General features: G+C 38.5%; 1 protein-coding gene across 1 annotated transcript; it reads left to right on the forward strand.

The window, feature by feature from the left end:
- The first annotated feature begins 3,957 nt into the window (after positions 1-3,957).
- Positions 3,958-13,830, forward strand: LOC148363415 (heat shock factor-binding protein 1-like). Its single transcript, XM_088341080.1, has 4 exons — positions 3,958-4,133; positions 7,196-7,262; positions 8,468-8,594; positions 13,285-13,830. The coding sequence occupies exons 1-3, from the start codon at positions 4,089-4,091 to the stop codon at positions 8,590-8,592; spliced, it is 237 nt and encodes a 78-aa protein (XP_088197206.1). The 5' UTR covers positions 3,958-4,088; the 3' UTR covers positions 8,593-8,594; positions 13,285-13,830.
- The last annotated feature ends 851 nt before the right edge of the window (positions 13,831-14,681 follow it).

A 14,681-nucleotide genomic window follows, 5' to 3' on the forward strand; every position in this document is an offset into this window, starting at 1 on the left:
TGGGAGCGTTTTAGAACTGACATGCACTTCAGTTTGTTCCTTGTAATACTGTACCAGTTTTCGTGTCCTTTTTTTCATCAGTATTTGCACTTTTGGCATGTGATTTTTTTCTGTTTAGTGTAGCACTCCCACATTTAGCAGAATTTCAGGGGGGTGTATGTAAAGGGTGTAATAATAACTTTTGTTTTATTGAAATTCTTGCTGAAATATGTGTATAGTTTTTGCTAAATGTCCTGCAATGATGAGTCCAACAGTGCCATCTGCTGGTATGGGGTGGGGTTTGGTTTTGGCTTCTGACATGTGACTGGGAGGCGGGGTTTGTTGGCAGTCTTACCAGAGAGAACTGCAATGGTAAGACACATCTTTTGGTGCTCCACAAAAGAAGTTAATTTTAAACATTATAACCCCAGCTGACAAATCTCTCAACATGCACAGTAATGTGATTGATATTGTCAAGCTGTTTAGATTTATTTTCGTTTTGTTTCTGTTTTACTAAAATGTAATTCCCCTTGTAGAGATCAAAGAGATCAAAGCCAGCAGAAAAGCTAATGTTGTGACTCATTCATTTGCAGTAACTGTAATAAAAATCTCATCATCCAGTCCAGCGTGAATGTGGATCTTTGGTGGGACAAGTGCACCGCGGTTACATTGGTGCCGTGACCCGTGACTTCTATCAAACTCTCCGAACCGAGAACTATCCTACCTGCCACATCAGCTCACAGTATTTGAAATTTTGGTTACATGAACGTTATCGTTAAGCTCCTTACCGTGCAGTGTCACAGTGATGCAGATAACTAACTGTGCTATACAGTGACGTGTTACGCAGGCTGCTGATTAATTTTGTGATTTTGACTTATTTACATCTTTGAAACATGTTTAATCAGAGCACGAGTGACATTTCAGAGGGTGTAGCTGATCAGATGACAAATATTATTCAGGAGATAGGACATAAATTGGTTGATAGCATTTTCTCACATATACAGTCACACAATATAGTAGCTCCTAGCGCTGCTGCCACACAAGATGTAGCAAACAGATTGAGTCAGCCTAGTCATGTGTCAGATGGATCACAGGTACAGGTGGTTACGCAGAGAAAGGTTAAGGAACCACCGTCATTTATTGAGGATGGCTCAGACTCAATAAAAGTACATGAGTGGGATGATCTAATGAGGACATTTATTAAAAAGAGAGATATGAGGCTTGAAGAGCAAGCAGAGGAAATCCTTATGCATTTGAGAGGAAAAGCTAAAGATGTAGTTAGGTTTGGCATTAGAAACAGTACTATAGACGTCTGTACCCGCCCTGACATGATTTTTAGTCTTCTCACGAAACATTTTAGCTGTACCAAGTACTCTGCTGTCCCTTTAGCTGACTTTTATTCAACCTTGCACAAAGACCAGGAAGATCCCTATGACTACTGGCTGAGACTAAACAGAGCAGCTGACCTTGCCTCTGACTGCTTGAGTGAGCAGGGCGAAACATTTGACAACCCTGAAATTGAGGTTACTCACATGTTTATTAGGAACTGCCCTCGCAAAGAACTTGCACTCACTTACAGATCTAAAACCATCGATAAGTGGTCAGCATGTGAAGTACTAGAGGTGCTGAATGAATACCACGCTGAGAAGAGCTACAAAGCAGCTTCCCTACAACAACCTGCGAATAGAGCGCAAATTGCCGTACACAAAGCTGAGGTGAACCATGGTCCAACCCAGGTCAGAAGAGGACATGATGCGTACATTGGAAGCTCTGGGACTGCAAGACATTGACCTGAAGTCATGCGAGGTTTCGCTGCAGTGTAAAGACAAGCTCGTTCATATCATCGGACAATTCGAGTCAATCTTTTCTCGCCATAAGATGGACTGTGGAGAGGCCAAAGAGTTTGTACATTGTATCCACCTTGTTGATGATAAGCCGTTCCGTCTACCCTACAGACGTATACCACCAAGTCAGTATGAAAAACTGAGGACGACTCTGAACGAGATGGAAGAGAAAGGAATTATTCAGAAGTCGATTAGCGACTATGCATCTGCGCTTGTTCTCATATGGAAGCGAGAACTAAGGGTATGTACTGATTTCAGAAGGCTTAATGCAAGAACCATAAAGGATGCCTACCCACTACCGCATCAAGCTGATGCTTTGGCCGCACTTGGGGGAAATGCCTTTTTCTCCACGATGGACCTGACGTTAGGCTACTACAATGTCCCCTTGCACCCTGATGACAAAAAGTACACGGCATTCTCATCACCCTTCGGGCTTCACGAGTACAACCGGCTCCCTCAGGGACTTTGCAACAGCCCAGCAACATTTATGAGGATGATGATGTCGATATTCGGTGATCAGAATTTCATGAGCCTATTATGTTACCTCGACGATCTGATGGTGTTGCCCCCACAGAGGAAGTTGCACTCCAACGCCTGCAGATGGTGTTTACTCGCCTCAAGGAACACAACCTCAAGCTCGCACCCAAAAAGTGTTTTTTCCTCAAACGGACTGTGAAATTTCTTGGGCATGTCATCAGTGAGGATGGAATTCGGACCGACCCCGAGAAGGTGAGAGCGATAAATGACGTACAAGTCGCTGACCTGATGGAGTCTGACGGCAAGACGCCATGCCCTAGTAAAATCAGATATTTTCTAGGCATGGTGATGTATTACCAAAGCTTCATTGAAGCATGTTCTGCGAACGCAAAACCTCTGTTCAGGCTCACATCTGAATCTGGTGCCCAGCATAAGCGCAAGAGAGCCCGCAAACTAGTGAGGAAAGGTCAAGTGAAGCTGACGCCTGCAGATTGGTCTGATGCATGCCAGAACGCATTTGAAACACTGAAAACAACACTTCGTGACAGGTGTCACTCTGGCCAACCCAGATTTTGATGCGCCGTTTATTCTGGCTGTCGACGCATCCTTTGATGGGATTGGAGCAGTCCTGTCACAGCTGCCACCTGGTGGAAAAGTAGCCAGACCAGTCGCCTTTGCAAGTAAAACGCTCTCTCGCTCCCAGCTCAACTACCCTGCACACAGGCTCGAATTTCTTGCCTTGAAATGGGCGGTATGTGATAAATTCAGCCATTGGTTGAAAGGAAGACACTTTACCACGTGGACCGACAATAACCCGCTGACATACATTTTGATCAAACCAAGACTTGATGCGTGTGAACAGCGGTGGGTAGCGAAGCTAGCTGCATACAATTTTGACCTGAAGTACATTCCAAAGAACATCGTAGCCGACGCTCTGAGCCGTGAGCCATTTGTACGGTCATGTGTGGGTCATCGCCTTCTTACCGAGCCCTATACCTCACTGTATGTATATATATATATATATATATATATATATATATATATATATGTATATATATATATATATATATATATATATATATATATATATATATATATATATATATATATATATATATATATATATATATATATATATATACACACATATACGTATATATCTATATATCTATATCTCTATATATATACCTATCTCTCTCTCTCTCTCTCTCTCTCTCTCTCTCTCTATATATATATATATATATATATATATATATATATATATATATATATATATATATATATATATATATAATCTCATCAGCCGTACCGCTTATCCTCATTAGGGTCGCGGGGGGGTTTGGAGCCCATCCCAGCCATCTCCGGGCAGTGGGCAGGGGACACCCTGAACTGGTTGCCAGCTAATCACAGGGCACATGGGGACAGACAACTCACTCGCTCATTCACACCTAGGGACAATTTGGACCTGCCAATTCACCTGAAATGCATGTTTTTGGAATGTGGGAGGAATATATTTCATATTTATATTTCACAATATTCCGAACGCACACCACAGCAATTATAAAGATACAAATTTTATTTCATGTTTAGCCGTAGTTAGTGTTTCAAAATGGCCGACGTTCTGCGCATGCTCAATGCAGATAGTTGTGAAGTCACAGATCGTGCTATGGCACAGCTTACTGCGCATTCGCTTAACAGGCTGGAGTGAATTGCAAACGAGTTGCTAACCATTAGCAATTTTGCTGTCATTTACAAACAAAGGATTCAGACATTAACCCAGCCGAGAAAATGGCAGAGACAGATCCAAAATCTGCACAGGACTTTACGAACGTGGTGAGACCCAGATTTTGTATACAACTTGTAGTGTAAGTTACGCTTGTTTAGCAAGGGGTGGCTAACGAAGCTAACGAAGTGGAAAATATGGAATTGACATTCAAAAAATATAGAAGCCGCACGGTTGGGATACATTTGTTGACTGGAAAAAAGTGCTATAAATTTGCATGTGGGCTCTTCATTTCAAACAATATTTACCATCTGCCTATTTATCTGCTTTTCCAAAATTAAGAAACCATAGTGAAATAAGTTTGTTTTGAGGATATCCCGGGTTTGTCTGCCCATCGTCACGGCAACAATCCAGCGACCCATCCTGCAACATTTACTTGTTCACAAGGTGTGCCCTCTTCATAGGTACACATTTTAAGTGTGCCAAAGAATATCCCTCATATTTGATTTCAGCTTACTTGATCGAAACCAGCCTGTAGACCGTCACTTCAAAGAGAACAAGTACACTGACTGTTTAAAAGCTAATCGTTTTCTAACTCTACAGTATATTGACCAAATATCACACAGGCCGACTGGAGGTTTTTTATTTTATTTTTGTTATTTTGTCATTGAAAGAGTCGGAAATCATGCTATGAGTGATTACCTTTTCCAACAAGAACAACCCAGACTTGAGATATATGGCAACATCTACCACAGGCTACCTATGTGTTAAGAAAATGTAATGACGGACCTGGATTTATCACGAATATATCCCAGCCATCTCCGGGCAGTGGGCAGGGGACACCCTGAACTGGTTGCCAGCCAATCGCAGGGCACACAGGGACAGACAACTCATTCGCTCATTCACACCTAGGGACAATTTGGACCGGCCAATCCACCTGAAATGCATGTTTTTGGAACGTGGGAGGAAACCGGAGTGCCCGGAGGAAACCCACGCAAGCACGGGGAGAACATACAAACTCCGCACATGAAGTCTGGAGCTGGATTTGAACCCACGACAGGTTCCCATGACATGAACTGTGCCGCACAAGCGCTAACCACTGCGCTGCCCGCGACCCTAATGAGGATAAGCAGTACGGATAATGAGATGAGATGAGATATTAAAGTAGAGTATGGAACTAAACATGAACACATTGTAAGATAAGGTACATTGGAAATATGAACTCTTATTGCTACTTAAACAAAAACTGTTTGTGAGTCTCGCTCTCTCAGTGTCCATATTTCTTCATTGGATCTTTGACCCTGAATCCTTTCCAGTACAAGGAGGATGGATGGTGTCCAACAGTATCCATCCTAAAATATAGTCATATATTATAAATGCTTTTATTCAACCCTCCACGACCAATAACTGAGAGATGATCCATTGTGGGAAGTTGTTGCAACCTTGTGTAGGTTTTGAATTACCCGGCAGGTTTATCCCTAAACCACTAGGGTCGTAGGGGCACCATTTTTTGTGGTGTGTCTTGGGCAAGTACAGCCTGGTTGCGCCCATCTCACTGCAGGCCAACAAATTAAGGGTTTTAATCTAGAACGATTTGGAAATCTTAAATTGAAAATTACGCCCATGTAAGAGACACCTATTTAAGGGTGGAGTGTGATTGATGTGTCCTTTAACATTTTAAAGTATATTTTCTTAGTAAAGTTTGTTTGAACAATCCCACACTGATTCAAAGAGCCTTTATATTTTTATTTCAAGGCACTGTCTGTATGATATAAAATAATGAATAACTGACTGGCATATTACTGCTTGCTGATTTTCAAATACTTTTAATTCTCATAAAACAAAAAAAGTCTTTTAAGTCCTTTAAAAAATATGTCTGACAAAAAAAGTGCAACAGATTAAGTAAAAATGCTGCGGAATCTAAAATGCAAATAACATAAGCAAGTTCATCTTAAAACAAAAAAAGGGAAATTTTATTTTACAAAGTACATGTTTGTGGGAAATGTTTGTTTTTACTGAACACAGAAAGTGAATATTGACAAGAAAATGGAAGTGATCCGATGACCACAACATTGATGTTGAGGTAGTCTGTACAGTCTACAATCAACAATTTGTGTCTGCCAAAGTATGAATTAAAACGGCTGAACTGTCGATGGATAGCTCTGTAGTGTTAGCATGTAAACATTAGCCAAAATCTGGCTAGCGGCTAGCAAAAACATGTAAGATGCTATAGCTCCCGTTTCTCCTTCCTTCTCTTGTGCAAAAGGAAAAATAAGCAGCCACATTGTGCACAAACTTCCCTGAAGAAAAGTCCGCTACACAGTTCTACTTCAGGGTTCCTGCGGATCCTTAAAAAGTCTTAAAATGCATTAAATTCATTATTCTGAAAAGAAGCCCTTAATTGTCGTTAAAATGTCTCAAATCCATATTTCAAAAATCTTAAAAATGTGAACTGAAATTATTTATATTTGTTTGAACTGAAAGTAATCAGTAAAAAATATTTTTTAATGATTCATGATAAAAATGCTCATCAATGGAAGTAAAAGAGTACTATGGAATTTGTAGTTGTATGCCAATTTTGACTGAGGATCCATGAAGTACTGTAAACATCCTTTTACTTATTTTTCATGTGTAAATCCTAGGAGAGAGCTATGTTTTTCAGAGGGAAAGTTTTCAAATGGACCAAAATGTGATTTAAAAAACAAATTAAACCAAACATTTGTTTAGAATTGCATCTTAATTCATGTGGTGATTTTTAGTTTGTATTAATTGTTTTGCTTTTTTTGTAACATTGCTCCTAAATTTGATTTCAAAAGGTATTAAAGAAGTCTTAAAAAGCCTTGAATTTAACCTGCTTTCAGCGGTAGGAACCCTGTACTCACTTCAGACGTGAAATCCTCTCAATATCGTTCTTGCAGAAACCTGTTTTCGATTTTTATTTCTACAGCGTGCCCATAAAATCTCTTTATCATTTGAAACGTTTATTAGAATCGCAATTCACTGAATACAAAGGAAAAAATAAAATAAAAATATAATTAATAGCATTATTACTTTTGTTCATTTAAGTTGCCAAAAATATGGTGCACATCTTAAGATGCAACAGAATTTAAATAAATATGTCCTTGCATTAGGTTTTAGTAGATCACTTAAATGCCTTGTGATTGTTTTTCAGGTCCAAACCTTGCTGCAACAGATGCAAGACAAGTTCCAAACCATGTCAGACCAAATCATTGGAAGGAATATCCGATCATCTTAAATTCTCTGTAGCAAATATCTATTGTGGATTCAAAGTGACACTAATCAGGCATGAAAATCTCTCACCTTTTGGAGTAATTCCCTGCTTTGAAGTACAAAAAAAGGGTGACCTACGTGAATAGTGTAGATCGAAGGAGAAAATGTTTTATAGGGAGGGGCAGGTTTGGGACTTTTCAGAGAATGAACTAGACGTTTCAGGCTTTGCGTTTGTGCAACTGATACAGCAACAAATCAATCAAACCAAATGTGTGCGTTTTCTAGCCACTCCGGGTGGACATTGGTCAACTGCAGCCCATAATAAATAGATTACATCGTAAAAACTACAAGGGTGCTAATTTTTAAGATCATGAGTTTATAGAATCCCTACATTGACAACTACAACGCCGCACACTATTCACATATTTGGGGAGTTTGTCTTTTTAATATCTTGGCACACAAAGTTACAATACCAACCGGACTGTGTTGCACTGAGTTGCCCAGGGGGGTATTGCTCTAGAGAAATCCAGGCTAAACGATTAAGCACAGTCCGAACAAGTCTCCCTGGCACATTTTGGCTTTATCTGTTGCATGTTTGCCAATTCTAATTTTAGTTATAGTTTGTTTTGTTTTTCTATTTTATTTTATTTTTTTCATTGTTCATTCAGAAAGAACAGACTTCTCTCTAAGACAAAGGAACAGATGAATAGGAATTGGACCTGTCTTTACTATATTAGCCTTGTAGAACATTTCATTGATATCATCTTTGTAAGTTTTTTCATCAATTTTTAGAATCTCAAAAATGGCTATAATATACATATTCATAAAAAAAATTGGATTTATATTTGACAGGAATTCATAAATGGAATGGTAATAAACATATGGCTTTTAAACAACTGTTTCAATTTATATATTCATCAGAGTTAAATGGAAGGACAATACAGTAATGGTTACATGTACAAGTTTAATGCAGGATAGTTAAAATAACATATCAAATGCTATAAAACCAATATTTCACACTCTAAACTTAAGAACATAGACATGAGTACCATTAAATTGAATAGTAAGGCTTAGCTTAGTTATTAGCCGAGTCAGGAGCATGCTAGCTTTAGCACAGAGGTTGTGAACCTCCATCGTCATCTGAATTGTTGACTTGTGTAAATGCTGGCCCCGTAACCACTTCAAATTTTGTTTACCTTAACTACTTTGCTACTTGATGAAATGAGCACGCGGATTGATGACTTGGAAAAGAACATCGCTGACCTGATGACCCAGGCGGGTGTTGAAGAAAACGGAGGAATTCCTGAAAAACCGAAAGAGAGTCAAGGCTCATCTTGAAGGTATGATATTTTAACCATCCTGATCCACTGAAATTCAATCTTGCCAGCTCCTAAAATTTTGAATGACTGTTTGGGGTTTTTTTCATTTTGAATGTGCATTCAGCACACCATCATAATGATAAATGGCAAAAGTAAGAATAAATTATGTGAATTTCCCTGCGGGGATGAATAAAGTATCTATCTATCTACCTACCTACCTACCTACCTAAACTACCTACCTACCTAAACTACCAAGATGGTCTCTTGGCCTGTTTTTATTAAAAAGTTTTTGCATCAGCGGTGCAATTTTCATCATGTCTCATCTCAGGGGAACTTGTTTTATTTTTTGTAAAATGTTTTTTGGCTGAATTTGGGCTGATGAAGAATGAAAGATAGGGATCGAGGATAAGTATTTTTTTTCCTCTTTAATACTTATCCAGTGTCTTAAACCAGTTCTCAACTGGTCTGACTTCAGGACCCAACAAAGAATGTATTCACTCCAAATGTACAGGTTTTTGATAAAGTAAAAAAGTGGTAATTCCAAAATTGAGAGACGTGCCAGGTTAAAAATGTAAAGGATGACAAAGTTGAGTATCGTGCTTGCCTTGATCACCGAATTTTACTCTGAAGTCATTGCAAAGGATTAAATACCTTATTCTGGTGCTTGAAATCCCTGAAAAAACTTGAATTTTGGGTGAAGTGCTTAAAAATGCTTGAAATTGTTGTCATGCTTCCTGGCAGTCTGTCTATAAACCACACGACACATGAAGATTTTTTTTTTAAGTGTGTGAAAACGACACTGACATGCCTGCTCTGGTGGCTTGTCATTATTGTGTAGTCATGTGAAGCGTCACCACCCCCTACAGGTTCCACCCAAGAGGACAGCTCTATTTAGTAACATTGCTTTTTTGGCTCGGCTCACTGCGGCAGGCGTTTCTTTCGACTCCTCAGATCTTTTGTTTTTTAATGGTATGATATCAATAATAATAAAACATTATGCACCAAACTATAAAGCAATTAGTAATTTAGTATGTTTTGCAGAGGACCCCTGCAAAACACATAAGGTATAAATTAAAATATTCACAGATTTACAAAAATGACACAAAATCCATGAAAATGCACAAAAACTATTTACTCTTCACTTCTCTTAATGATAAAATGCAAAAACATTATATTTTAACCAATTAAGACACACATACTTTGAAAAACACGCACAAATATGAGGTAAAAGAAAGCAAAAGAGTAGCAGTCTCTGAAATAGGAAGATTAAATGCATTCTGCTTCAGAGCAATCGATATCATTAAAATAAGTCGAAATTTGGCTCAGTTTTTGGCTTTTTATACATACAGTACTTTTTTTGTTTTCTGTATTGAAGTTAATTCATACATCCGATAGAGAGCGCTAAGCCACTGCCAATATAATTACGGTATCCTTGTATCACAAGCGGAGCAAACATGGCAGCCAAAACAACAGCAGCAGTGGCTCTTCTTTCGATATTCAGGATGGCATAGCCGTTTCATTTCTTCCGATTTATGCAAACTTCTCACAAGTCAGTAGAAATGGGTCTCTATTACTATATGAAGTGTTATTTTCATCAAGGTGTCCTAAGACGCTAACCTTGTAAGAGTGGATACAAAATGTTGACGATCTTTATTTGAGGAAGTGAGAAGCTTCGTACCAACTATACATTGAAATTGATTCAGACTTGGGGGGTTGGTTATATAAAAGATATACAATGAGTGATCCAGTAAATCATATTTATGAAATGAGTGTTGTAATTTCCATTTTTTCCGAGTCTTTGGCGAGGACCATATATGGACGTTTAAAGAGCTTCATAAATTTGATATATTGGATCACAAATTGCATATCCTATTTATCCTATAATTGAATATTTTAACTTATGAAACTCCACTTTCGCTTGTATTTTGTCTTATGCTAATGAGGGCGCAGTGATGTACTGAAAGAAAGTGCAAGTAAGGTGGCCGCATTAACTTTTAAACTTAACGCCAGTAAATTTAGCATTTGTCACCGTGAACATGTATCTAATTACTGAAGAACACATACAATAAAGTTAATGATTATTTTTAACTAATTAAATACAGTGCGCACACCAATCTCGGACTACAAAGTGACTGACGTCGCATCAGACAGTCAGAAGCACATTGTACCATATTCTCTCACTGACAACAAACTGACCCAACAGCAGCCTAAACTTCAATTCAATTTAAAATAAAAACACCTACTGTAGAACAAATAACTTCGTTTCGGTTCTTATCGATCCTCTGCATGTTGAGTTGATTGTGAGGCTGCCCTCATGCCTTTATCCATCCCAAGCATTTCTCCAAATTAGTCTTTGGCTGAGGAAAATGATCGAATCTCACCCCTACCAATCGTTCTGTATACCTTTGATCTATATTACAAGTGCCCCAGACAACATTGTCCAACCACATTGGATCACATGTGTACTGTTTGTAATGCAAAGATGGCCGACCTAAATCTGCAGTTACAACTTGTCATCTTCCTAACATGATAGATCTGATTGACTGAAAACAAGCACCGTCGAATGTATGAATTAATACCCAACACCTATAGAGCCTTTCTGTTTTTGTGAACAAGTATGGCACAGCCAAATTGCGCATGCATTTTCGAAGCAGAATTTGTCAGTTTATATCAGCCCATTGACACAAAAAGATCATAGATAGGAACACCTCATAACAGCACAAAGTATGAGCTAGCAGAAAGATAGCGATTTTAGCATAATCAAAAACATGTTCTTTTGTTTGGTGCTGGATTTCTTTCTTTGAAGGAACTGGAATATTGAAAAAATTGTCCGTGAAGATGCTTGCATTTGGCCATGAAAAACTTGTACAAACCCTGAACCTTTGATTTGAAAAGGAAAAACAAAATACTTATTTCAGTTCACATATTGCCGCAACAGGGGTGAATTTAGCTCATTGGTTCACAATAAAGTAATACGACTGCTTATTGTGACTTTGATACTCAAGTTTGACTTTCTGATGCTAAAGTCTATTTGATCACATCCCAACTCAAATAAAGTTCATTTTGAAATGTGTTTTGGGGGAAAATTGCAGTAATTCCATTGTTAAATGACTTAACCATACATTTTCTTTCCTTGGACTAAGTCATTAAACAACTGAAGACTAAACACTGCCCTATCATTTTATGTGGGCCATGAGACAAGCACCAAGGAAATGACCCACTTTATGTCCCAGAAGCTAAGCGCTTCTATCAAAGCTCTATTTGTTGACTAACATGCATAAACCAGAGAATATTGAAGAAAGCCCTGCCGATGTTTTACTTGAGTCGCACGTGCTGTTTAAAGGGACAGTGTGTAATATTTAGTGCCTCTTAGTGGTACAAAAAAACTTCCCAGTAAAAAAAGAAAACATTGGTTTTAATTCTATGCAGAAGCACATGCGCTATCAATTTTTTTAATCAATCATTTTTTTTTGGGCAAATGTAAATACAATATTCACAGATCTACAAATTTTAAAAATACCAAAACAATTTTAGCTTACTACGCAATGAACAAATTTCAAGTGAACCAAAAGAATGTAGTTAAGACTATTAATTAAAATACTAACCCCTTCAGTGCTCATCTCATCTCATTAGCTGCACCGCTTATCCTCAGTAGGGTCGCAGTGGTGCTGGAGCCCATCCCAGCCATCATCGGGCAGTGGGCAGGGGACACCCTGAACTGGTTGCCAGCCAATCGCAGGGCACACAGGGACAGACAACTCGCTTGCTCATTCACACCAATTCAGGGACAATTTGGACCGGCCAATCCTTCTGAAATTCATGTCTTTGAAATGTGGGAGGAAACCGGAGTGCCCGGAGGAAACCCACGCAGGCACAGGGAGAACATACAAACTCCGCACAGGAAGTCTGGTAGCTGGATTTGAACCCACACAGGAGGTTCCCAAGACCTTAGAACTGTGCCGCACACGCGCTAACCACTGCGCCGCCGTCCATCAAAGCCAACAAAACAAAAACCTACTTTGGATCGATGCTGGAATTCTTCCTTTGAAGGTACGAGGAAAAAGAAAGATCGTCCATTAAGGTGCTTGACAAATGTGTACAAATCCTGAAGCTAGATGGAAGACTGCTTGTCAAAGCTTTGACAATGGTACCATTATAAAGCTAATTTATTATACCATTGATACCACCCCCCCCCCCCCCTTTTTTTTTTTTTTCTGCCTCACTGTGACTTATTTCGGTAGATCAGGTCACATTTGATAACTTAGTTATTAATATAATATTGCCAATGGTTGATGGGAGCACTCTGAAACAAATTGTTATCATTTAACCTTCGTTTACAAAATGCTGGTCTGTCAGTGATCCCAAGAGCCAAGAAGAAAACGGCAGGTTCGAGAGCGTTTTCCAATCAGGCCCAGGTGCTGTGAAATGCTCTGCCCTATGATATTCGATCTGCAATCTCAGTGGAAGTGTTTAGATCTAGGCTTAAAACAAACTTATGTTTAATAGCTTATGAAAGATGTTGATCTCAGATAGCTGTTAATTATCTACATTTCATGTTGATAATGTCCGTTTATCATCTGTACAGCCTTTGAGACTTTCTGTGATGAAAGGCTTTACAAATAAACATGACTAGTTGGATATTGACACTATAATTCTATTTAATTCATATACATGTATTGAAAATGTCACTTTTTGGTTTTGCCATTTCCAGGTCTAGCGACGTTGCAGTCCCCATCAACCGAAGCTGCAGAAATCGAAGCCTGAAAATGACATTGAGTTTTGATGTTTATATGTACACATATGACTGTTGTGATAATGGTTATATTGTTTCTTAAAATACAAATGGAGCATTATTTATAAGCTACAATTGTGTGTTTAGCCCATTAGAACTCATACTTCATGCACTGACACGGATGTTGTTGTGTATCGTAGTAGAACTTTGTGACATGAAATGTTGGCTGATGGACACTCTAGCCCAAGCATGTGATGAAATCCTCACTTAGCAGGCACCAGTTTTTTGTAAATCAACATTAGGCCTGCAATTTTTGACAGGCATTGCTCATGGGTCATGTGATGCATTCCCTATTAAGATTATCTTTTACTAAATTTACTGTAAAGAAATATCGTTGTGTAGTATATTTGGTGCTAGGTGCTTATACAATTATTCAGTGGGTGCTTTTTGTAACAGTTTTTAACTGCATAGTACATGTTTACTCTGTACAGTAGTTGAAACAAATAAAAGGGTGTTAAACAGAAAGGCACTTGAATGTAGATTAATCACTTTAATTCCAACAAATGCAAACAAAACTTGACAATTATAAAGTACAGTAATGGAAAAAAAAACGAAACAATTGACTGAAGTGCTAAATAGTCAAGTCATTTTTATTTGTATAGCTCTTAATCACAAAGAGTCGCAAAGGGCTTCACAGGTTATTACACAGACTATTTTTTCAGACTATTATTACACCATCCCCTGATCTGGAACCAACATGAGGGCAAGGAAAAACTCAAAAACCTCAACATGAGGAAAATGAAGAAATCTTGAGAAGGTGGCATCCCCCTTTCAGGATTACCAGACAGCAAAGGATGTTGCAATCACAAATAATACAGAGATATTGTCCAAGAAAAGTATAGGTTATTCATATGCTATAGAGTAGAAGTGTGTTTTAAGCTTAGATTTAAACATTTCCACTGAGGTTGCAGAACGGATCTCAGGGGGAAGAGCATTCCACAGCCCCGGTGGAATGCTCTCGAACCAGCGGAACACTTCTTGGCTAAAGGCTGTCAGAATAAGCATGCTTATTCTTCATGTCACAACAATGCATGGAACTTTGACATGAGATTGTGTTGTCCCTCACAAAAATATGAGAAGTGCGGGTCATTCAAGTTTCTTTCACAGAATCAAACTGGAGCTAATTACCCTACTGTAAATTAATTCATTTACCGGAACTCACAATTCAAATTTACTGGTGATTAAAGATAGGGTTTTAGGAGGAACATCTAAAGATGTTTGGATCCCAAAGTATATGGTTCAATACCTATTGTTTTCATCATCTGAATGCAAGTTAAACAGTGATTTTCATCAAAGCGGATATGCCTTTTCTTTGT

This window comes from Urocampus carinirostris, chromosome 7, assembly GCF_059441175.1.
Source record: "Urocampus carinirostris isolate Australia breed hairy pipefish chromosome 7, RoL_Ucar_1.0, whole genome shotgun sequence".
Classification (NCBI taxonomy): Eukaryota; Metazoa; Chordata; class Actinopteri; order Syngnathiformes; family Syngnathidae; genus Urocampus; species Urocampus carinirostris.